The sequence below is a fragment of the Ictalurus furcatus genome, chromosome 25 (genome assembly GCF_023375685.1).
Source record: "Ictalurus furcatus strain D&B chromosome 25, Billie_1.0, whole genome shotgun sequence".
Classification (NCBI taxonomy): Eukaryota; Metazoa; Chordata; class Actinopteri; order Siluriformes; family Ictaluridae; genus Ictalurus; species Ictalurus furcatus.
This window is the reverse complement of record NC_071279.1, coordinates 19,681,068-19,704,590: the sequence shown is the minus strand read 5'-3', so window position 1 is coordinate 19,704,590 and position 23,523 is coordinate 19,681,068. Positions and strand designations below refer to the sequence as shown.

Genomic DNA, 23,523 nt, shown 5'->3' with positions numbered 1-23,523 from the left:
TGACTTATCATTTCACGTCTCTTCTCAGTGGGCTCTCGCCTCAAGTTCAGGGAACGTCTATACTACCTTTATACTTATATAATTATACTGCTTTTATTTACATCAAAAATAAAATGGCTATCAACGGGGTTCACGAAATAACATCTTTATACATGGATTGGGTTTATGTGTGTTTTAAAATTCACGTCATCGCCTGTTAAAGCATGGAAATTTGCCCGGATACGAACAGCTCTATATTTTATTTAAAACATTAATGAATTATAGATGTAATAAGAAAATACGTACATTAAGATGCTTTATGTATGTTCATATGAGAACAAATGGATTCTATAGAAGGTTTTTATCTCATGTTGATTAAAATTCTTGTGCATATTTATTAACATTTAAATTTCTAATTGTGTTTTGTGATATTGAAAATTTAAAATTTAAAACCATTTAAAATGGTTTATTAGACATTTTTAATTATTATTATTCTGTTAAAATGTTTCTCTTTTTGGATGTTTAAGCAAAAATAAATAAATAATTTCAGTAAAAGAAATCCATCCCAATATTTCAACGTATGAAATAAATAAAATGAATAAACTACCTGACCTAACCTGAAATCCAGGAAGTGTCTGCAGTGAACGTCGGCAATAAAAAGTAAACAAAACAAAAACGTAGACACAAATATGAACAATACCCCCCAAAGCCCCTTTGGAAACCTTTTCACTCCCATGCACAGCACTTCAGAGCACTTCACTGGAGGTTTGAAAAGTTCAGTATGTTCCTTCATTGTTGTTGTGCTGTTAAGGACATAATTCCAGTCTCTGTGAATAAAAGGACATAGTGTGCCTGAGGGAAGCTGAGGGAAATTCCCAGCGTTCAGTAAACTCAGCTGCTGCTCTTCACAGCATTCCTCTCTATTCAAACTCAGTATGCAAACATCACATCCCGGAAGGCGTTGAAGCTCTTTTTTCTGACCCATTTATGAAGTATAGGGCAGGTGTGCTGTCATATCCTGAGCACTAAAGGTGTAGGAGATGGTTTAGACTGTTTTTCAATTCCACACATTATTATAATTATTTGTCCATCCGCCTGCGAGATTCTCTAATAAATAGAGTTGGTGGTTCTGTTTCCCAAAATATAAACTCATTAGCAAACTAAACCACAGTGACATGTACCAGGATAAAGCACGAACACTGTAAATTCAGAAAACTTCACCACACTGACGATTACACACGTTTTTATATGTTTATGTGGAGCATACACTGTACAACATACACTGTACAACATACACTGTACATCATACACTGTACAACATACACTGTACAACATACACTGTACATCATACACTGTACATCATACACTGCAGAGCAGAACATACACTGTACAACATACACTGTACATCATACACTGTACATCATACACTGTACATCATACACTGCAGAGCAGAACATACACTGTACAACATACACTGTACAACATACACTGCAGAGCAGAACATACACTGTACAACATACACTGTACAACATACACTGTACAATATACACCGCAGAGCAGAACATACACTGTACAACATACACTGTACATCATACACTGTACAACATACACTGTACATCATACACTGTACAACATACACTGTACATCATACACTGTACATCATACACTGCAGAGCAGAACATACACTGTACAACATACACTGTACAACATACACTGTACATCATACACTGTACAACATACACTGTACATCATACACTGCAGAGCAGAACATACACTGTACATCATACACTGTACATCATACACTGTACATCATACACTGCAGAGCAGAACATACACTGTACAACATACACTGTACAACATACACTGCAGAGCAGAACATACACTGTACAACATACACTGTACAACATACACTGTACAATATACACCGCAGAGCAGAACATACACTGTACAACATACACTGCAGAGCAGAACATACACTGTACAACATACACTGTACATCATACACTGTACATCATACACTGTACATCATACACTGCAGAGCAGAACATACACTGTACAACATACACTGTACAACATACACTGCAGAGCAGAACATACACTGTACAACATACACTGTACAACATACACTGCAGAGCAGAACATACACTGTACAACATACACTGTACAACATACACTGTACAATATACACCGCAGAGCAGAGCATACACTGCTGCAAAAAAAACCCACAATAGAAACCCCCATAGAATTTGTAATGGTTTTAATGGTTATAACGGGAGTTGTATTGGTTTTAATGGAAATGTGGGTCTGTACTGGTAATTTGTTGCCTTCTATTGGTGGGATGTTATGTCTAGTGGATACCATTAAGAAGCAATAATGGTAATGGTTTTAATGGTTATCTGATTGTTTGTAATGGTATTTGTAGTGGAATCCATTAGAATGCCGTGACGGTTTCTATTGTCTTTTTTTCCAGCAGGGAAGTCCCTGTGAATGAGCTGTTACAATAGAAACGATATCATTCCATAGTACCCATGATGCTGAGCACATTAACGTATATAGTCCTGTGATCTGCAGCTGCACTACTGTCATAGAAAACAAATCGACACTGTCTGACCAATCACAACCCAGAACTTTACGCTTTTTCAATTGTCCTAATTTCAGGAGAAAGATTTCATCATGTTGATGAAAGCTGAAGAGCTAGAAAGAGCATGAACGCCACGGCAGTTAGAGCACTTTAAAAGGAATGGAAACTTTGACCTCGCCTCTGTGTCTTGTATTCAGAGATCACCGCAAGAAGGCGGTGCAGGGACTTTCCACAGAGAACAAGAGCGCGAGAGAGAGAGAGAGAGTGAGAGAGAGAGAGAGAGAGAGAGAGAGAGACCCATCTACACAATGCTTATGGTCCTGTCTGCTGTAACACTTCATCACATGCATGACATGAACTTTTATTTGCATGCACAAGAAGTTTATCTGTTGATTTATGTGCACTCAAGACATCAGTTAATGTTAAATTCTGCACAATGTTCTGATAAAACAGTAAGTAGCATACTGAACATTCCTTTGTGGATGACTGTCACACAGGGACATGTTCTTACAGTTTTGTTTTGTGGCACACCTGATTCATACCTGAGTGTGGCACGTGCGTTTCATGTCTCTTTGACAGGAGGCATCGTGTTTAACGTTCAGCTCCACCCTGAAACACACTATGTTTAGACTGATTTATATCTGATGTGTTCAGTGACCCCAGAGCTAATTTGTTGGTTGTTGTGCGTGGATGATGTCACAGGGGGGTGTTATTTATTTATTTATTTATTTGGTCTATTTTCACTCATTTTCAATAGCAATGTTCAATATCATATTAATGAGAAATCAAGCACAGAAGTAGTGGAGACCCGAATGGGTCTCAGAATGCAGTGCAGATACTGTATATGACAGCAGAGACTCATATAGCGATGAGAAGATATAGAAGAAATGGTATTAGTATGAAAGCTGATGCTTTGGAAGCTGAGTATATAGAGTGTACAGATAAGGAGACTGCATTGCATTGCTGTATTATTGTCTAGGCCTAAAATCCTACTGCACCACTATCAGCAGGTAGTCTAGTGGCATGACGAAAGAAGTTAAAATAAATTTTTTTTTTTTTTAAAAAAAAGGGTCTATATAAATCTTGGGCACCATTCCAAGTCACATGTTAATTACAGAGATTGATATTTAAGTTGTTCAGGTTGGATCTTTCCTTTATGCTGCTTTAAGGAAACACTGCTGCAGGGGAAAAATGTGGGAAATGACACGGATGAGAAACCTTTATTTTGCTTCGGGAGGATATCTGAATCTTGACTAGCTGGTTCTGAGACAAGGATCACGTGGACTTCATAAAGAAAAAAAATCCAGCAACTGAAGAGCGTAAATAAAGAGTGCATTAGTACTAATGGGAACAAACACAGCATGTACAACGGGCAATAAACGCACCAACGAACATGTAGAGAATTAAGATATACTGTGACGTATTAGCTGTATGAAAACACGTTTTCACCCTCTATGGGCCACATTATGAAAAATCTACGGATGTTTTACATGTAGTTCCACAATGCAGTTTTATATATTTGTTTGCAGTATAAGGCTTTTGACCTTTGACCTAGGAAAATATCATTTATACATGACAATAGACTACAGTAGGTGACATTTCATCAAAACAAGTCTGTTTCTTACATGAAAACATCAAACACGTCTTTAAAATGTATTACTGAATGTGTTTACTGAAACATATTTATGTTTGCGACGTCCTTCCTCGAACAGTTCATTCACACCGCTCTCAGCTGCACCGTCATCGCTGTTCTCAGGAACTGAAACACATGCACACATTCCTCATTCCATAAAATGAAGACTCATTGAAAGGTACATAAAGAAAAAAAAAGCATGAAACATCTCGATCACTGGTTCTCAGTGGTACTCCAGCGCTGCATATTTTGAACTAGAAACTAATAATTCATTGAGGTTTTTTTATTACCACATCCAATTATCAAGCCCTTCATAATCTGCATCAGACATGCATCAGATATTGCAGATTCTATTGGTTGGTTTTTTTTTTTTGTTTTTTTTTTAGCACTAGACGGCTTCACAGATGAAACACTAGTGTGTGATGTGGTGTGTCCTACTTTGTTTTACTGCTGCTGCGAGTCACTTGGTGACAGACACAACGCAGGACAGTTTTTTTTTATGTAAATGAGGTCAGAATGATGATGTACAGAGAAAAGTCCCTGTTACAGGTGATTTATAGAATCAGGCAGAAGAATGAAGAGGAAGCAGTTCTTCTATATGAATGGGGGATATATTCTGCATGTGAGATGAGAATGAGATTCAACTTTGTTGTCAAGTACTAATATAACACAATACAGTTTAGCGTCTTATTTGATATTACACTACTACACATGCACAGTCCACTTTATTAGGAACACCCGTATTGTACGGGTGCACATTCATGCAAGTTTCCAATTAGCCAATCATGTGCCCGCAGTGCGCTGCATACAATTGGTAAATGGTCTGCACTTATATAGCGCTTTTATCCAAAGCGCTATATACACTGTGTCTCATTGACTCATTGACTTTACACTGTGTCTCATTCACACACACACACCAATGGTAGCAGAGCTGCCATGCAAGGTGCTAACTTGCCATCGGGAGCAACTCGGGGTTCAGTGTCTTGCCCAAGGACACTTTGGTATGTAGAGTCATGTGGGCCGGGAATCGAACCGCCAACCCTACGATTAGTGGACAACCCGCTCTTCCACCTGAGCCACAGCCAACCATGATGATCAATCATGAAAATACTGGTCAGGTTCTTCAACGTTCACATCAAACATCAAGTAGTTGGGTTCATGATGGACAACTCAGCAGGCTGTATCAGGGAGACGGACCTGAAAGGGTGTGAAAAGATCCATTTCTTGTGCCTGAGTGCCACCGAGAAAACGTCTGAAGTGAAAGACTCTTCAAATTGAACTGAATTTTTTAAATTTATGTTTCTGTAGACATAATGCAGGAAACAACGATTGTAACATGTTTGGTTTTTTTTTTTTTTTTTTTTTTTTGATATATGCTATAAAAGTATGCAGATGCAGGTAATGTTATTTGCTAATGCTATTTGATGTATTTTGACTACATTGGCTTCACATAATAAATGGAACAAATTAGTATTTTTTTTTTTCAAGTAAATTGTTAAGAATAGATTAAATTCGTACATAATTGCATTTACAGTTAACCTAGCTACTTCTAGGTCAAATTTACTTCACGTTTTCTCGGATTACCGGCTAGCACTGGACAGAAGATCATTTGAATCCTGTGTTTGATATTCGTCACTCACATGATTTCTAAATGTACACAGATATGACTTTGAGTTATCATGTTTTATTTGAGTAAAGCTGCTTTCATACTTGGGAGGGGAAAAAAAAAAGGTGCTTAAAGCTGATATGGAATAAAAAAAAGTTTCTCGGACCCATATTTTTAGCCCAGCTATTTTTAAAGTGCACGTACTGTATGACTGTTAAATAAAATACACGAATGTAGTGGAGGGAAATGCGTATGAATATCTATTGTTAGACATTGTTGTTAGAGGAACTGCATACATGTGACACCATAAGTTCAAAGGGTGACCTGACAGCAAGACGCTTTTATATCTTGGGATTTTCCCGTGTGGATTACAGCACGAGCTTCACACAGGACACGCTGGAGTTTACATGACAAACAAGAACATTACGGCTGACTGATTATCAGTTTACTTACACAACATCAACACACAACACATTTCTTTAGAAAATTGCGCAACAAAGATTGCATACGATTTCCTCCACATTAAAGCCTACCTATAGTGGCTACACTGCCACCTAGTGGATCATAAATACACTACAGCATATGTGTAGTAGGTAATAAAGTTTTCCACCAAACTCATACAATTAAGCTGATGAGCTACATTCTTTCTTATTGAGTAAGATATGTATTTTCTTGGTTATTTTTTTGTTATTTATTTCTACATACATGAAGACGTGGTGTGTGAAGGTTGGAAAAAGGTGGAAGAACTCGAGTGTCCTGCACAGAGCCCTGACCTCAACCCCACTGACCTTTGGGATGAACTGGAACTGGAGTCTCCTCACCATCACAACATCAACGCCTGATCTCACTAATGCTCTTGTAGCTGAATGAACACAAATCCCCACAGCCACACCCCAAAATCTAGTGGAAAGAATTCCCAGAAGAGAGAGTGGAGTGCATTATAACAGCAAAGGGGAATAAATCCGGAACAAAAATGTTCAACAAACACACATGTTCAGGTGTCCACATACTTTTGCCATACATACATCACCTCACTCAGCCACACAGTCTACAAAGAAAGTAAACGCTCAAAACATTTTGCATACATGGGACAATAAAATTGACCTGAACTAAATTTATCTGGGAATATTATTCAGATGATAGTGAAAGTGACTCTTGAACATTCAAATAAACTGAAAGTTCAAAATGATTTAGAATTGTTGAAAGTGAAACTAAAAGTAGACTTTTTTTGGTGTCTGTACGTAATTCCCAGCGTAAATTTTGATTAGGCACTTATAAGAACAGTCTGTACTAATCCTTCTGAGAGATTAAGTGTTTATTGTGATTATTACTGGAACAACAGTCACAAAATTTTTTTTTCATCACTACCGGTTCTCCATCATCTCCACCTCCCTCTGTCTTCCCAGAATCCTCAGTACTAATGAATCTAATCAGATCACATCCATAAAAAGCCACACCCACCACTGGAGTACTCTGGAAAGTCTGGTCATAAAAATTCCTGTGCACGACTCTGTTCCTTGTTATTTCCTGGTTTTGTTGAGTTGTTTTATGACTATGGCTGTATCTCAATATACGTAGTGGCTACTATCTATTTACTATCTATGCTTTCTCCCTAATTTGGTCACCTACCAGTTCCCACCCACCAGTCATCTCTCCTCTATCATAGAACAACTACCATACAGGGAGGGTGAAGGCTAACAAATGCTTCCTCTGAGTCAAGTGAAGTGTACCACCGTCATGTTTCCAGACTTCTGCTCATGCTGCATCACAGGGCAACATAACACACTTATAAAAAAAAAGCACTATCTACTCTCCTCTCTTCCACACACATGACCTCACAGACGCCCACGACTCTCTAGTGTCACTGTGATTGACAGAGGAGAGAAAGTAATGCCGACCCTACCACACAGACAGCAATTATGCTATTTTGATGTCCGTTTATTGTTACAATAACTATTTGTGGATCGTTCATGAAACAAATCAGTTCCTGTTCTCACTTACATTATGAAGTGTGACAAAAAACAAACAAAAAATGCAGCTTGTCATGTTACAGAGAAACCACAAAGTGTAAACTCCAAACTGGGTCATTCCATCTCAAGTGGTCTAATTAGTTTTGAGTGATTACCTCCATGTATCGTCATTGCAAAACCACCAGTTTATTTATTTATTTTTATTTTACTTGGTTTAACTACGACAGCTGTCTTTGCGTCATGGCACGCAACAAGTTTTTTTTATACAGCTGTTTACGGAAACCTCAATATCTCAGCTCAGGATGGTCATAGCTCCTTGGAACTAAAACTGATCTCTAGAGCACACTACAAAGTACACATACACATATAAACATTTTGCACGTTCTTGTTAAGTCCTAATGTAATGCTCAAGATTGCTCACAGTTCCACTTTCAGGGTCGATTTATAACGGGAAGGGTTCGAGTCTCAGTCTTAATTTTTAGGGGGTATTTGCTAAGTATAGTCTGCATGCAGAACATTTCAGGTTTTTCTCTTACTTTTTTTAATGGGGGCGAGAAATTTTTTTTTAAATCCCCCACACTTTCGGGTTGAATGTTATCTCTGGAAGGGGACCAGATACAAACCAGGTGTTTTCACAGAAATAAGTCCTCTATAGTAGAATTCTGCTGTAAAAATGTTGAGTTTAAGATTCCCCAGGTTACAGAGCTAGGGCTAATAGAAATCTGGGGAAAAGCCTACTTTATTCATCCATTTTGGGAAATGAACAGATGTAATATAAGCATAACAAATAATAAAAATTAACAGTATTTTACAGTAATCACATTTATGATTGACAAACATTAGCTCATGCTTGTCAATGAGGTCTAAAATGTTACTACATTTGATATTGGAAACAGTGAAGCATGATCTATCACAGGGTTCTTCAGATCTGCAGAGTTTAGCTATAACCTCCAAACTCACCCGAGAGTAATTTTCTAGTAATCCCGAAGACCTTGGTTAGGTTGTTCAGGTGTGTTTGATTAGGGTTGGAGTTAAACTCTGCAGGACAGTGGACCTCGAGGGCTGGATTTGAAGAACTCTGATCCATCATGTTGGTACAGGTGTACAGTTGGTATGTGTAAATAGATTTTATTCAAATATGGAAGTAAAGTGTTCAGTGTTACATAAAGACATTTTATCCTTATAGAAATTTCAATATATCAACAGTTACACCCATTATGTGGTGCGTCTGCTGTACACGTCCATGTGAAGGAGCTGTTGCTATAGAAACAATAACGTATTAGAACATGTGCATTAATATAAACCTGTAATCTGCAGCTGTATTAAACCTTTATATGTATATAAAATCTCTAATATTGTGATCATGCAAGTAAACCAACAATAGTTTAACAGTATAATAATTGTTTAATAATGAATCCAATCAATCTGCTCAAATTTTTTTTTTTTTTCATATGAGATGCAAGTTGAAACGGTTTATCACCAGCTCAATGCCGTATTGTATCGTGTCTGAAGGACATCCTTGTTCTCATTTGGGCGTGGCTGCATAGATGAGCCGTCTCTCTCTGCAGCACCACCAACCTCCATCCTCCAACCTACAACTCTTTACTCTGCTGAACGCCAGAATAAAAGCAGAACTGGTGGAAAGCTGAAGTAGCACACTTCCATTCCAGTTACACACATGACCACCACACAGCTGATTCATAGCATCATTTCTGAGATAGATAAATAAATAAATAAACAAGAATTCTTATAAATTCCACTCAGTACAAACTAGTAGGAATGTGCGATGGCTATGGCTGTAGAATGAAAGAAGTGAGGAAGGAGAGACAGAAAGTAGGAAAGAACAACTTAAAGAACGAAAGAAAAATACAAAAACAAACCAAGAAGTGAGGAAAGAATAATAATAAAAAAAACTTTCTAGGGGTGCCAATAATTTTGACATGTGATTTTTGCTAAAAATATATTAAAGTTAGATTAATTTTAATTAAAAGGTTAGACTTCTCATGTTTTCAGTGTGAGATTAAGCTAATTAACAACAAAGTTGTTTTTACTTTTTTTTTTACTTTAAACCCATCTTTAAAAAGGGTGCCAATAATTTTGAAAGTGTGACAGAACACACACTGCAATGATATTAAATAAAACAAATAAAAAAGTTCAAATTGTGCCCAATATAGACATTTATTCCAGTGTTAAATAGAAAAATATAAAACATTTTTTACTTAATTATAACAGATATTAAGTATTAAAAATTTAATAAATACAAGTAGAAACTTTACTGCAGGAAATTAAGGCTTTCTGATAAGTTTTACAATTGATCTTAAAGTAAACGTTGACCACTGAATAAATAACTGTACTATAAATATAAATAAGTCAGCACATCAATATTTCAGTACATCAGTGCAATATGCTCTAAAACAACTAAAACCTTTATATTTGGTCCATGATGAGGGTAAAACAAAGTAAAACACGCTATTAAAGACGTGTAAAAGAGGAACGAGTTAAGATTTGTTTAGTGCTGCAGGTGGAACCTCAGGTGGAGAACTCAGTGCTGGAACTGAAGGTGGCTAAATGCTCTGTACAGTAACAGGAACATCGAGGTTCTCCGGTTCAGGAGGAGCCTCAGCGTCAAGGTTCACGGGTTCAGGAGGAGTCTCAGCGTCGAGGTTCACGGGTTCAGGAGGAGTCTCAGCGTCGAGGTTCACGGGTTCAGGAGGAGTCACAGCATTGAGGTTCTTGGTGTCATCAACGTTAGTCTCGTCAATGCTCTGCTCCTGGATCTCCTCCTTTTGTTTCTCCTCAAAATGTGACTCTGCCTCCTCTGAGTCAGGAGGATCCGTAGCTTCGTTTTCCTTTTGAAAGCGAGAGAGAGAGAGAGAGAGAGAGAGAGAGAGAGAGAGAAAGAGAGTGAGAAAGTGAGTGAGAGAAAGAAGAACTGATAAATAACCTTGCACAAAAGACAGAATGAAAGGAGACAAAAGTGATGAAGGAAATGAAAGAAAGGAAAGATGAAAGAAGCAATCAGTATATGTGTACTGGTTCTACCTGTTTGTTGGTTCTGTTGTACTCGTCGATGGCGTACTGATATTTGGCGGATGTGATGCCGAACAACGAGGCCATTCTCTCTCCCACATAATCACACGCTGCCGTCACAATCACAATAAAACACCAACAAGTTAAAAAATCAATGATCCATAGACTTTTTACAGTTTTACATGGTTTCTGTAGAATCTCACCACTAGGTGGTGCACTGTTGGGAAAAAAATAAACATCACTCCCTGAACCAGAAACCAGAAAACTAAACTAAAGTTCCCTTTCAAAGGGAACTCCATGTTGGGTTTAGCATAACACTAAACACAACGTATTGTTCACTTCTCAGAGAACAGAGTTACATGCGTAACCCAGATGTTTTTAACTATTCCTGCAAAAAAGGGAGGAGGAAAGGAATTAATGCTCTTTCTGGAAAATAAATAAATCCAGACATTTTCATGACTATTTACAGGTTGATGAACAAACAAAACTTTTTTAAAAATTCTAAATTAATAAAAAAAGAAAAAAAAAAAAAAAAAAAAAAAAGAGATTTTAATGGTCATTGGCTGTATAATGAAAAGAGAAACAGTGACGTGATTAGTGAGGCTGTGCATAAAGAATCGTTGTGAAAATTTTAATATGTTAATTAAGTGTGTGAGAGAGAGTGTGTGTATGTGTTTACCTGACACAGTGTTTGTAGCTGCTCTCCACATCTGAAACCAGACGTATGGACCCCATGTCAGCTTCGACTGTAAATACAGAAGGGATAAAAAAAACCTTTTCATCTGCTGATTTTCTTTAAAAAAAAAAAAAAATAAATAAAAAAAATAAAACCCAATTCTTTTTCCATGTATTATTTTTGCTCAGGTTCAACACATGGTAATGTTTTTATGTCAAACAGTCTTTTAATATTTAAAAATGATATGAATTTGAACTCGTACTGTCTTACTGTACCACTTTGTTTACTTTACTATTGTTTACTGTTTTTTACATTGTTGCTTTACGTTGTTGTCTGAAGAGCTTTCATACTCATTATAATCTCGTTGTTTTGCACAGCAGCACAATGACAGTAAAGTCTTCTTTTCAGTGACTCAGATCATAAAGTCTTTTCAACACCATAAAGTAAAGTTTACAATAGTTTGGCCAGTGAGTTTTCTTTGATGTTGAAACTATGGCTAAAATTATCGAGTGGAATCTTACTTTACCTTCTAATACACACGGCATCATTTTACTTTGAACTGCATTTTTTAAATAAAATCCCTACAAGCATCCATTCTCTGTGCCCTATATGTGATTTAGCCTATTTTTGATACCCAGGTTTAACAGTTAGTAAAAATTCCTCCGTTTTGAATAAAAGTGTGTTGTTTTAGATGTTTTCCGCACAGATAAACTCCTCCTGCACACGAACCTGCTGCTGAATGACCAGATTATAACCGAAGTCATGTGGAGTTCACTATAAACTGTGTTCATACGCGTGTTCTCATCTGGTCCCGTGTTATATACTATAAGCGTTGTGTTGCTGCTTTAACCGAATGTATAGCGTGACACCAGTCTGAAGCAGGATGAACAGGATGTTCCCGAAGATCGAGTTTCAGACGAGGACGGAGTGACAGCAGCGAGTTCTGTGAAAGCTGGTTTTGGATTAAACTAGAGACAAAATATTTGGAAATATGCAACTGTCCCTGATGAAAAAACCCCCAATGTAAACCATCATAGAAACTCAAGTGGTTTCCACTACAAATACCATTACGAGCCATCAGCTGACCATTAAAACCATTATCAAATGGTTCCCATTAGGTAATAGGACATATTAAGGATGTAGGTCCTTAACTGTATCCACTAGACATAGCATACCACCAATAGAAGGCTACAAATTACCATTAGAGACCTACAGGATCCATTACAGTTTCCATTAAAACCAATACAATTCCCATAATAACAATGAAACCCATTACAATTTGTATTGTCTTTTTTCAGCAGGGGTATCTCTAAAGCAAACCCCCCCCCCACACACACACCGCATCTACTGAAGACAAAAGGTCATTTTTGTCAGGCTGCGTGTGCGTGTGGTCTTCCTCGTCCTCGGTGCTGTATTCCTCCATTGTCTCTCCGTTGGAGAAGTGAATGACTCTGCGTGGAGCTTTCTCTCTGCACTCGTCTTTCTGCTGCAGATCTCCCAGTTGCACACACTCAAACTCTTTCTTCACACTCTGCAACGAAACACACACTTTAATAACCCTAATTTACACACACACACACACACACACACACACACACACACTCAAACTCTTTCTTCACACTCTGCAATGAAACACATGCTTTACTAACCCGAATTTATATACACACACACACACACACACACACACACACAGACACTAACTAGTAAAACTGGGCTAATTTAAATACAAAATACAATTTGTTTTAAAACAAAACCCTGAAAACTAAAACTAAACTATATTACTGAAGTCACAGTGTGTGTTTACATTTGCATTACAACAAAGGAATAATTAAAGAAAGAAAGGAGAGATTGAGTAAGGGAGGGAAGAAAGAAAAGCATGAGGAAGGAAAGAAATAAAAAAGAGAAAGAAGGAAATTAGTAAGGAAAAGTAGAGAGAAATCACTGGTGAAAGAACAATGGAACAAACAAATACATTAATAGATTTAAGTTCATATCAAATCAGAGACTATATTACAATACTATTTGTTTACAAAACAAAACAGTCGTACATTTAGTGCACTATATGAGGTCTTGACTAATGATTACTGATTATTCTCCTATATTTATGTATTTATTTATGTATTTATTATTTATCTATTAATGCAGTGCATTTGTTGAGTCTGAGGAACAAAAAGAAATCTATAAAATCTCAGAATAAAACATGATACAGAAAATCCAACATTTGTATAATCACTGAAAATTCCCGGAGACACAAATAAAATAAAAATAAAATAAGATCTGGATTCATGCAGTTAAAGTTAAACCTTTTTACCTTTTCCTCGGCCATGTTCTCAGTGACACTGTTGCTGATGTTAGTGAGATAAAGCGACATTTCTAACAGCAAGATTTTCTCCTTTTGAGCCTCTGATAATAAATTTATAATAGGAGAGACATCTGCGGCGTTTGGGCGACTTCCGGGGTTGAAATCAGGCGGAATTTTACAATAAAAGTCCCCTTGTGTGCACAGTGAGTCCAATTTATCTTAAAAAGTGTTGTTTTTGTTTTTTGTGTTTTTTTGCATGATAGTAGCACATGCTTAGCTACACATGAAATTAACAGAACTAGAATATAAAACATTTTAAGTAGGTCTAACAATAAAGAAATAAGGGAAAAAAAGAAATAAATAAAGCATCAATAGCAAAACTAAAAAAGGGTGTTATGAAAGAAAGAAAAGTGGGACATAAAAAAAGGAAAAAGAAAAAGGGAGGCAGAGAAGAAACATTGATATGAAATATGCTCCAGTGTTTTGTTAGGTTCTGTGGTTTCAGTAGAAACGTGGTCTTGGGCTCCCCTAGTGGCCGCTGCATCGTACAGCATCGTTATTTTTTCCAATTAAAATAACATTAGACTGATCAGAAATACAGTCTAGACATTGTTAATGCTGTAAATGACTATTAACAGCTGAATTTAATGGAATATCTACACAGACATATAAAGGCACATTTTCAGCAACCATCACTCCTGTGTTCCAATGGCACATTGTGTTAGATAATCTTAAATTTTCATGTTAACAGGCTAATTCATCATTAGAAGGCCCTTGTGCTATTATGTTAGCACAAACCGGTCTTCTTTAGGCTACGTGAATATCTGGAGCATCGGCACTTGTGGGTTTCATTATAGTCTCAAAATGCATAGTGCCTGAGGATGGATGTGAGTCGTGTGCTCGGGATCTCTGCGATTCTATTGCCGTCCCCCAAACCGGAGCTGACCTACAGAGTGCCAGTTAGTACTCAAGGGGATATGCATCAGGCCTTGGTGGATCAGGGCCATAACACACCAATGCCTGATTCAAGATGAGGTTTTAGAGAGGTGTTGGAAGGTGAAGGTGCGGTGTATTCATGGGGATGTGCATATGGTGCCTCTCACGATCACATGTTGTTGTTGTTTTTTCAGCTGCTCCCATTAGGGGTCATCACAGCAGATCTTTGGTCCTTCTATATTGATTTAGCACAGGTTTTTATCCCATTTTAACTGGGGACCTGCACTGAGAGTGCACTGGCTCATGAAACCCCCCAGTGGCTGGGTTGGTTCCCTGCTGAGGAATCAAACCTGGGACAACAGAACAGTGTTGTATTGCACAATAGATTGTAAGCTATTGTGTAGTGTAGCAGCAATATAGGCAGAAAAAAGTATCAAATAAAAAGATGCAGAATTGTACAATTAGCAGGGGGTGCAATGGTATTGAATCGTAATGGGTTAAGTGTTGGAGTAGTTCAGGTGAGCATTGGGGGCAGCAGGGTGTTGAGTAATCAGACTGCACCAGGGAAGAAACTATTACACTGTGGTACATCTTTAAAACACACTGATTTATATGAATTCATTTTTTTTGTATGTATGCTGTTCACTTTATGTATTTTCTTGTATTTTAATTGCACCCTGAGTCTGTAATAAAAGTTTTGATTGATAACATCATTCACACACATTTCTGAATATAAATAGAGAGACCTATTAGGTACATCTATAACAGACGTTTCTAATGTGGCGGCTGTGGCCCAGTTGGTAGGATGGGTTGTCCACTAATCGTAGGATTGGTGGTTCGATTCCTGGCCTACGTGACTCCACATGCTGAAGTGTCCTTGGGGAAGACACTGAACCCCAAGTTGCTCCCGATGGCAAGTTAGCACCTTGCATGGCAGCTCTGCTACAATTGGTGTGTGAATGGGTGAATGAGACACAGTGTAAAGCGCTTTGGATAAAAGCGCTATATAAGTGCACCATTTTACCATTTACTGTTCCTGATTTTAATATAGAAACACACCAGAAATTAACAAAATGATGTCACACAGTGGCATTTGAGGAATTTGTTAACGAATCACGATGTAAATGATGTAAAATAATAAAATAAAGTAAAGGATTCTTTGGCACTTCGTCAGTCATCAATATGCATTTTTAATCTGATTTAATATTTCATGTCTGGACATTAATTTCAGGTTAAACAGTGGAATCTCATCAGTAATGCAGTAAACACTTGTCTTTATACTCAACCCTCTTGCACTTAAAGACACTTAGTATTTCTGAAAAAAGTGGAACATGTATTACATTTACAGATGTACTGGAGATAAAAATGTTTTAGCTAATATAAAGTAATTATAATATTCATGAACAGCGGTCCACAAAAACAAATGTTTAAGTAAATTGTGAAGCAGAAAATCCATCAAGTAAGGCAAATTAGTACATTAAGAAGGTGAAAAAGAAGATAAAACTTACAGCAATAAAAAAGCTTTTATCTGATTAAAATATGACACATTTTTCTACAAGTGAGTGTGTCTGAGTAAATAATTAGACGTTTTATTTTAACTTGTGCATAAACATCTTCATGGATCTTCTCTCTGGATGTTCAGGTGGATGAAGGTTTCTTAGCAAAACTCAAGGCAGAACGGTTCCAGACATCAAGCCAGCATCAGTCTGATAAAGAACAAGAACCGTTTATAAACCAGAGCGGATTAAAAGACTAAAAATAATTATTACATTCATATTGTGTAAATAGTTGTCTATTAGAATTCTCTGTGCATTGTGGATTGTAGGTCAGATGTGGATTTATTTAACAGAATAGAATCACAATTAATAGAAGACTGGATTACCTGATTGGTGGGAGTTTGATGGTTTCCTGATGAAGCACCTGAACAACAATACACATAAGTAAAGTTTAAATGTAGAAAGGATTCACATTTTGGTGACAAATTTATACAGTAACTCTATAAATAATAATAATAATAATAATAATAATAATAATAATAATAATAATAAAAGTAAACAAACCTTTTCTCTGATTTTTATATAAAACTCCAAGCAGAAACACGATTACAATAAGAGATATTATAATGGAGGTCATTAGGACAATAATCCAAAAGTTGTCTCCTGAAATGATGAAAAGGAACAACTTGTATAAATATTGGATGATTTATTAACAGGAAAAGGTTTTAACTACAGGAAATTCTGTTATAGAAAGTGAAAGGAAGTTTATTTGATCAAAACTCTTACCTTTTCCATGGCTGCAGTTTGAATCCTGGCGTGTAACAGAATCTGTGTTGATGTTAACCGTTCCAGGTGTAGGAGAGTGTTTCATCTCTTCACCTTTACAAATACATTGGAAAAGCAGCAAATAAACAGCAATGATACTAAATATGAATAATGTGAAATATTGTGATGGCTTGAAGCAACTGAACAATAAAAGTTTAAATGTAGAAAGGATTCACATTTTGGTGACACATTTATACAGTAACACTATGAACAACAACAACAACAACAACAACAACAACAATAAAAGTAAACAAACCTTTTCTTTGATTTTTACATAAAACTCCAACTGATCTATGATTACAATAACAGATATTATATTGGAGATTAAGGCAAATAATTGTTGCCTCCTGAAATGATGAAAATGCACAACTTTAGAAAAATAGAAAATTAGAACGTAAACGGCATCAAACCAAATTGTTATTATTTCAAACAGCATGGAAGGAGAACCTCCTGAACTACAGAACATCTCTTAGTGCTGCTAGAACAGTCTCTCTCACGACCCTGATTGAAGATAACAGAAATAATCCTAGATTCTTATTCAATACTGAAGCAAAATTAACTAGGATTAAAACCACAGCAGAAACAGGAACACAATCATTTTATAGCAGTGAAGATTGCATGAATATTTTCATTGGCAAAATTGAAAATTAAACAAAAAAAAATCAGACTATTAATTTAAAAGCAGACAGTCTTATAACTAACACTGTAGATAATAATATAGCAATATTAGACCTTCAAACAGATCATTCCAGAAGTAATCTTCTACAAATAATCAACCCTCCCCTTAACGCTGGCTATGTACCTAAATAATTTAAATTAGCAGTTATTAAACCCCTGATTAAAAAACCTGACCTTGACCCCTCTCAACTGTCCAGTTATAGACCAATATCAAATCTCCCCTTCACCTCCAAGATCTTAGAAAAGGTTGTACACAGCAGCTATGCTCGTACTTACACAGGAACAACATTCATGAAATGTATCAGTCAGGATTTATACCTCATCATAGCACAGAGACCTTTTACTGACCTCTGATCAGGGTTGTGTCTCGCTGCTTGTGTTACTTGACCTTAGTGCAGCTTTTGATACTATAGATCATACTATTCTCCTTGATAGATTAGAAAATGTTGTTGGCATTAAGGGAACAGTCCTCTCCTGGCTCAGGTCTTATTAGAGCAATCGTTATAAGTACGTAGATATAAATGGCAACTTCGCCACGCATACAGAGGTTAAATTTGGTGTTCCACAAGGTTCTGTTTTAGGCCCACTGCTTTTCACTCTATATATGCTACCTCTAGGTCAAATTATCTGTAAACATGGAGTTATCTTCCACTGTTATGCTGATGATACGCAGCTTTATGTTTCAGCAAAACTAGACAACAGACAGCAGCTTAATAAAGTTGAGGATTGTGTAAAGAAGATTAGACACTGGATTTTTATCTTCCTTTTACTTAATTCGGAGAAGACAGAAGTACTTATACTAGGACCACAAGCAGCTAAAATTAATCTTTCTGATCACATAGTAACTTTGGATAGTCTGTTTCATCATGTCTAACAGGTAGTGAAAAAGATATAACAATAAAATAATAATAATAAAATGCTGTAAATGTAAACATAACATACTATGACACTAAGTATTTACTATGATAAATACAGTGTTAGCAGCAAGAGTGCAGGTAGATCAATACAGTATTTTGTGCGTGGTGTTTTAGCCACAATTTAAAAAAGAGAAGTACAAAAACTGCAAAGGGAGTGGAGTGTTGTTCAGTAGAGTATGAGTGTATGTGTGTTGTCAGTCCCGACTCTGGGTGATGAGGAATCTAATCGCTTGGGGGAAGAAACTGTTACACAATTGGGCCGTGAGGGCCCGAGTGTTTCTTTTTTTCTTTTTCTTTTTTCCATTTACATGTGATTCATTTACTAATTTGCTTCTCTTAAAATCCAGTTTTAGACTGTGATATTACAGAGGTCTTTCCAGAGTATTACTTGCTACACTGTATGAGATAACCCCAGTAAAACTGCCTGAATTCTATAATATAATTTGTTCACCATGTTAGGTTTAATTCCTCTAAAAACAGATTCGCAATTAAATTACATTACATCCTTCAAAGCATTGGCATGTTCTGCTTACTCTCACAATCCTCCAAACTCCCACACCCAAAGTCTCCATAAACAAATGAGACAGCAGTGTATCCTACAGAAACCGAACGTTGTCCACAATGTGAAAACAACTCGGAGAGTAAACTGGGCTAACCAACAAAATTACCAAGACTGAGAAACAGTCTGCACACAATAATGAATGTAATGTCCTTACCTTTTAAAGACTTGTAACAAATAATATAACAGTGTAGCACGTAAAGCCAAGGAGATAACACAAATACAATTAAATAAACAGAAACTCTAACCCAGTCAGAGCATCAAAACAGAGAAGCACATTAACACAGGAGTAAATTTTAAGAGGAGTAAGTCCACAAAATCTAGGTGGAGTAATGTAACGACAATATCTTCAATAAAAATCTGAATTCTGTAGAGCTGGAAGGCTGAGTGCAAAAAATAAAAATAAAAGAAGAGCGAAAAAGACTCCGCTGTGTAGATGATGCAGTTCACCCCCATATCAAGAGTTTAACATAGTCTCCTGCTTCCTCTGCTGAAATAAAGTCCTTCTGAACACCGTTATATGTAATGCGAAGCCAAGCTGGGTGAAGTATTCCATAGCGAGCGCCCTCAATACCACGAAGTTGATGCCAAACATCATTAAATGCAGCCCGGGCTGTCTTGGCTGTGTAGTCAGGGAAAACGGAGATGGTCAAATCCCTCACTTTAATCCGCTGGATCTCTCTCGCACGGCGTAAAATGTCAACACAGTCACTGTGATAGTGGAATCTGCACACAATAGCCCGTGGTCGTTCACCAGGTTTGGGCTTCGGCTGAAGGGTCCGGTGGGACCGGTCCAAAAAACCGGCTCCTTCTCCAGACCAAACGCCTCTTTTAACAAGGCCGCTACAGCATCAGTTGTACAGGTGTCAGGGCTCTCTGGAACTCCCACCATCCTAACGCCACTGCGCCATGACCTTGACTCCAAATCCTCACATTTATTCTCTAATTGAGTCACGGTTGCAGTGAGAGACTAGATAGTAGACTTCATGTGACCTATGTCATCGGTGCAACCGGAGAGAGCGTGCTCCATTTCCCCAACAGTGCCTTTCAATGTTGATATGGTAGCCTTGGTAGCAACTTTATCACTAGCCAGCTGTGTTAGGCCCGAGTGTTTCTATATATTTTTCCAGATGGCAGGTGGGTGAAGAGTGTGTGAGGAGTGTGTGTGGTCATCCACAATGCTGTGGCTTTGCGGATGCAGCGTGTGGTGTAAATGTCTATGGTAGAGGGAAGAGAGACCCCAATGATCTTCTCAGCTGTCTTCACTATCTGCTACAGGGTCTTTTGATCCAAGACAGTACAATTTTCAAACCAGGCAGTGATGAAGCTGCTCAGGATGCTCTCGATCGCCCCTCTGTAGAATGTGTTGAGGATGAGGGGTGGGAGATGGGCTTTTCTAAGCCTTCTTAGGAAGCAGACATGCTGCTAGGCTTCTTGGCTATGGAGCCAATGTTGAAGGACCAGGTGAGGTTCTCTGCCAGGTGAACACCAAGGAATTTGGTGCTCTTGATCTACACGGAAGAGCTGTCAATGTTCAGCAGAGAGTGGTCACTCCGTGGTCTCCTGAAGTTGATAAACATTTTTGTTTTGTTGTTAGCTCTGCACCAGTGTTTTAGCTGCTGCACCTTCTCGCTGCATGCTGACTCGACATTCCTGATGAGGAGACCCACCACAGTTGTGTCATCAGTGAACTTGATAATGTGATTCAAGCTCAGTCATTCATCTACAAGTTGAAAAATTTGAGTTGGAATAGTTTGCAAGAGCATGAGCATAAACACAAGGCTGTAGCAGATGAGTTTTCCTGTTCTGCGTGATGACGTTTAATGTCTCCGACAACCTCCTTAGACCCATTGAGCCAATTGGTAGCAACTGCCTTTTTCAAGATTCGTAAAAGATTAATAAAATCATAAGTGTGGTATTACTGATGTATTTTATGTTGTAGAATAAAATGTGAAAATATCTGGAGATAGTGTAAACCACAGACCTTATTTCTGGAATTTAACCAAAACCTTGAACGCACCTGACGTTGTAATAGGAAATCCCAACTCGTAAATACGAACCTCTCAGGAGGACCTGAACAGAGCTGCATTTCTGTAGGCTAGGGATGAAACGGTTACCGGTTTCAAGATAAAGTTCCCAGACGGTTAGTTTTACAGTGTCGCATTTAATTATCATTAAAACCGTGATTTTATTACGTGATTTGTAAATCTCAGTGTAAATGCTGTCCACACACCCAGCATGAGTCTGACGCAGGCGCAGCACGCAACACGGTTGTTTTCTGAGAGTGAAAACATGGCGGAAGGTGGTGACAGCGCTTGGGAGAATTTCCAGCCTTCCAAGAGGACTCCTGCTGATCTGTGCTGAGACTCGGACTCGTTCGGCTCATGCTGAATTGAGCAGACGCGTTCGGTTTTTAATTGTGGCGTCCGTTCTCTAACTAAACTAAATGGTTTTTATTACTATAAAAAGGTAAAACGACAGTGGGGGCGGAGCTGCGGTAGCACTATCCGCTGCAGGGTCTTTTGATACAAGACACTACAATTTTCAAACCAGGCAGTGATGGAGCTGCTGAGGATGCTCTCGATCGCCCCTCTGTAGAATGTGGTGAGGATGAGGGGTAGGAGATGGCCTTTTCTAAGCCTTCACAGAAAGCATTCTTATTTATATATATATATAGTCAAATATTAAACCTGTTTAAACGATTTCAGAGTGTGTATCAGTACTTTTTGTACATTTTTCAGCACATTTCAACAATACCGTGATAACACTGATAACTGTGATAGTTCTGGTCACGATAATCGTGATCTGAAATGTTCATACCGTTACATCTCTACTGTCAGCACGGAACGAGGCGCGAGTCCGTCCAGCTGAATGGCGGCGTCTGGAGCTCTGTCTCTGAGCCTCGTCTCCGTGAAAACACAGACGCAGCAGGCTCTAAACTCACACCGCGTCGTCTGCTGGAGTCGGATGTCAGGCGACATCAGGCGACACCGAGGCCTGGAGGCCTGGTCTGCGCAACAAGCCGAGATCGCGTAGCTTGGATGATTTGTGTACTTTAGCGGTGTGTGGTAATGGTAGACCCGGACACCGGGGCATTAAAACTCGGACTAAGATCAAAAAATAGCACTGTTTTGGATCCGGAGCCGAATAAATTGGAAAAGCAGCAAATAAACAGAAATGATACTAAATATGAATAATGTGAAATATTCAACATTTAATGCATATGTACACATAATTCTGGTTAAAGTGTTGATATGGAATTAGCAGGTTATCAGAGTAAAACTGTTTACCTTCAAATTGCAGACGTGTTCCAGATGTGAACTTTATTGTAGCTCCCTCCACTTCTCCACAGAAATATTCTCCTCCATCATCTTCTCTCGTTCCGATAATGTTGAGATCAAACTTCTGGTCATTTACAGTCATACTGAAGCGGCTATCTTTAAATTCATCATCAAATCTGTAGCTATTAGTCCCGTAACGTCTTACAAAATACTGAGGCACTTTTCCAAAACTCTGTCTGTACCAAGCTAAATTATTTTTGTTTTTGTCCTTGCTCATGTTACACTCCATAGTTACATCTTCTCCACGCTTTACTGTTTTCACATGAAGCTCCTTGATGTCAGAAGTTTTTACTGTAAAAAAGTGTTTAATATTTAATGTTTAATGTCAGTAAATGATTTAAATATGAAATTTGACTATTTTAAATGAAAGTTTTCAAAATGTTACTCACCAGCTGTGCAGAGAGAAAAAAGAGAGTAAAGCGCGACAAAGAGTGTGATCATCGTTCCTGTTTAGACAAAGTGATAGTGAGGTAATGAACTTGTGAGTTCAGTAGAAAACCAGGTCCAGATTCCTCTTTCTTTCTTTTTTGGGGGCTTTATGGACAACTTGTGATGCATTTCCACCACCTACTGGGATGGAGAGTGAAGCGTTGATGCAGAAGGCAAAAATGAACAAACCTAACTTAACATTATATTCTATTATTCTTTTAATTCATTTAAAATAACTTTATATACTTTTTGAGGATTTATTCAGAATGTCAAGCAATTGATACCGAGAGTTTTTAATTCTTCTCTGCGCTGGAGTCTTTCTCGTTCATATCCCATACAATTTATCATCACAAGCTCTACAGTCTCTGGGGGACCACATTTATCACAATGACCAGATTTCTGTTTTTCTGTGATATAAAGTGATTTATTGAAATCTTTCCATATTAATAACATGGTTTATACAGGTTAATCATTACATGATTCAAATCTACCCAAAGGTGTGAGATTATACTTTAATTAATCCCAGGTCTTTCTCTGTTGTTATGTCCTTTAGGTGGATAACAGG

The 23,523-nt window shown here is 37.7% G+C and overlaps 2 protein-coding genes across 2 annotated transcripts; both read right to left on the bottom strand.

Moving 5' to 3' along the window:
* Nucleotides 1-8,663: 8,663 nt before the first annotated feature.
* LOC128601508 (protein FAM177A1-like) lies at nucleotides 8,664-15,008 on the bottom strand. Its single transcript, XM_053614771.1, has 5 exons — nucleotides 13,787-15,008; nucleotides 12,815-13,006; nucleotides 11,479-11,545; nucleotides 10,812-10,909; nucleotides 8,664-10,618 (listed from the first exon to the last, which is right to left on the bottom strand). Exons 1-5 carry the CDS (start codon nucleotides 13,844-13,846, stop codon nucleotides 10,334-10,336), a joined length of 702 nt encoding a protein of 233 aa, XP_053470746.1. The 5' UTR covers nucleotides 13,847-15,008; the 3' UTR covers nucleotides 8,664-10,333.
* Nucleotides 15,009-15,883: 875 nt separating this feature from the next.
* Nucleotides 15,884-23,238, bottom strand: LOC128601509 (uncharacterized). Its single transcript, XM_053614772.1, has 6 exons — nucleotides 22,919-23,238; nucleotides 22,479-22,820; nucleotides 16,996-17,088; nucleotides 16,774-16,872; nucleotides 16,596-16,633; nucleotides 15,884-16,419 (listed from the first exon to the last, which is right to left on the bottom strand). Exons 1-6 carry the CDS (start codon nucleotides 22,968-22,970, stop codon nucleotides 16,381-16,383), a joined length of 663 nt encoding a protein of 220 aa, XP_053470747.1. The 5' UTR covers nucleotides 22,971-23,238; the 3' UTR covers nucleotides 15,884-16,380.
* Nucleotides 23,239-23,523: the final 285 nt, after the last annotated feature.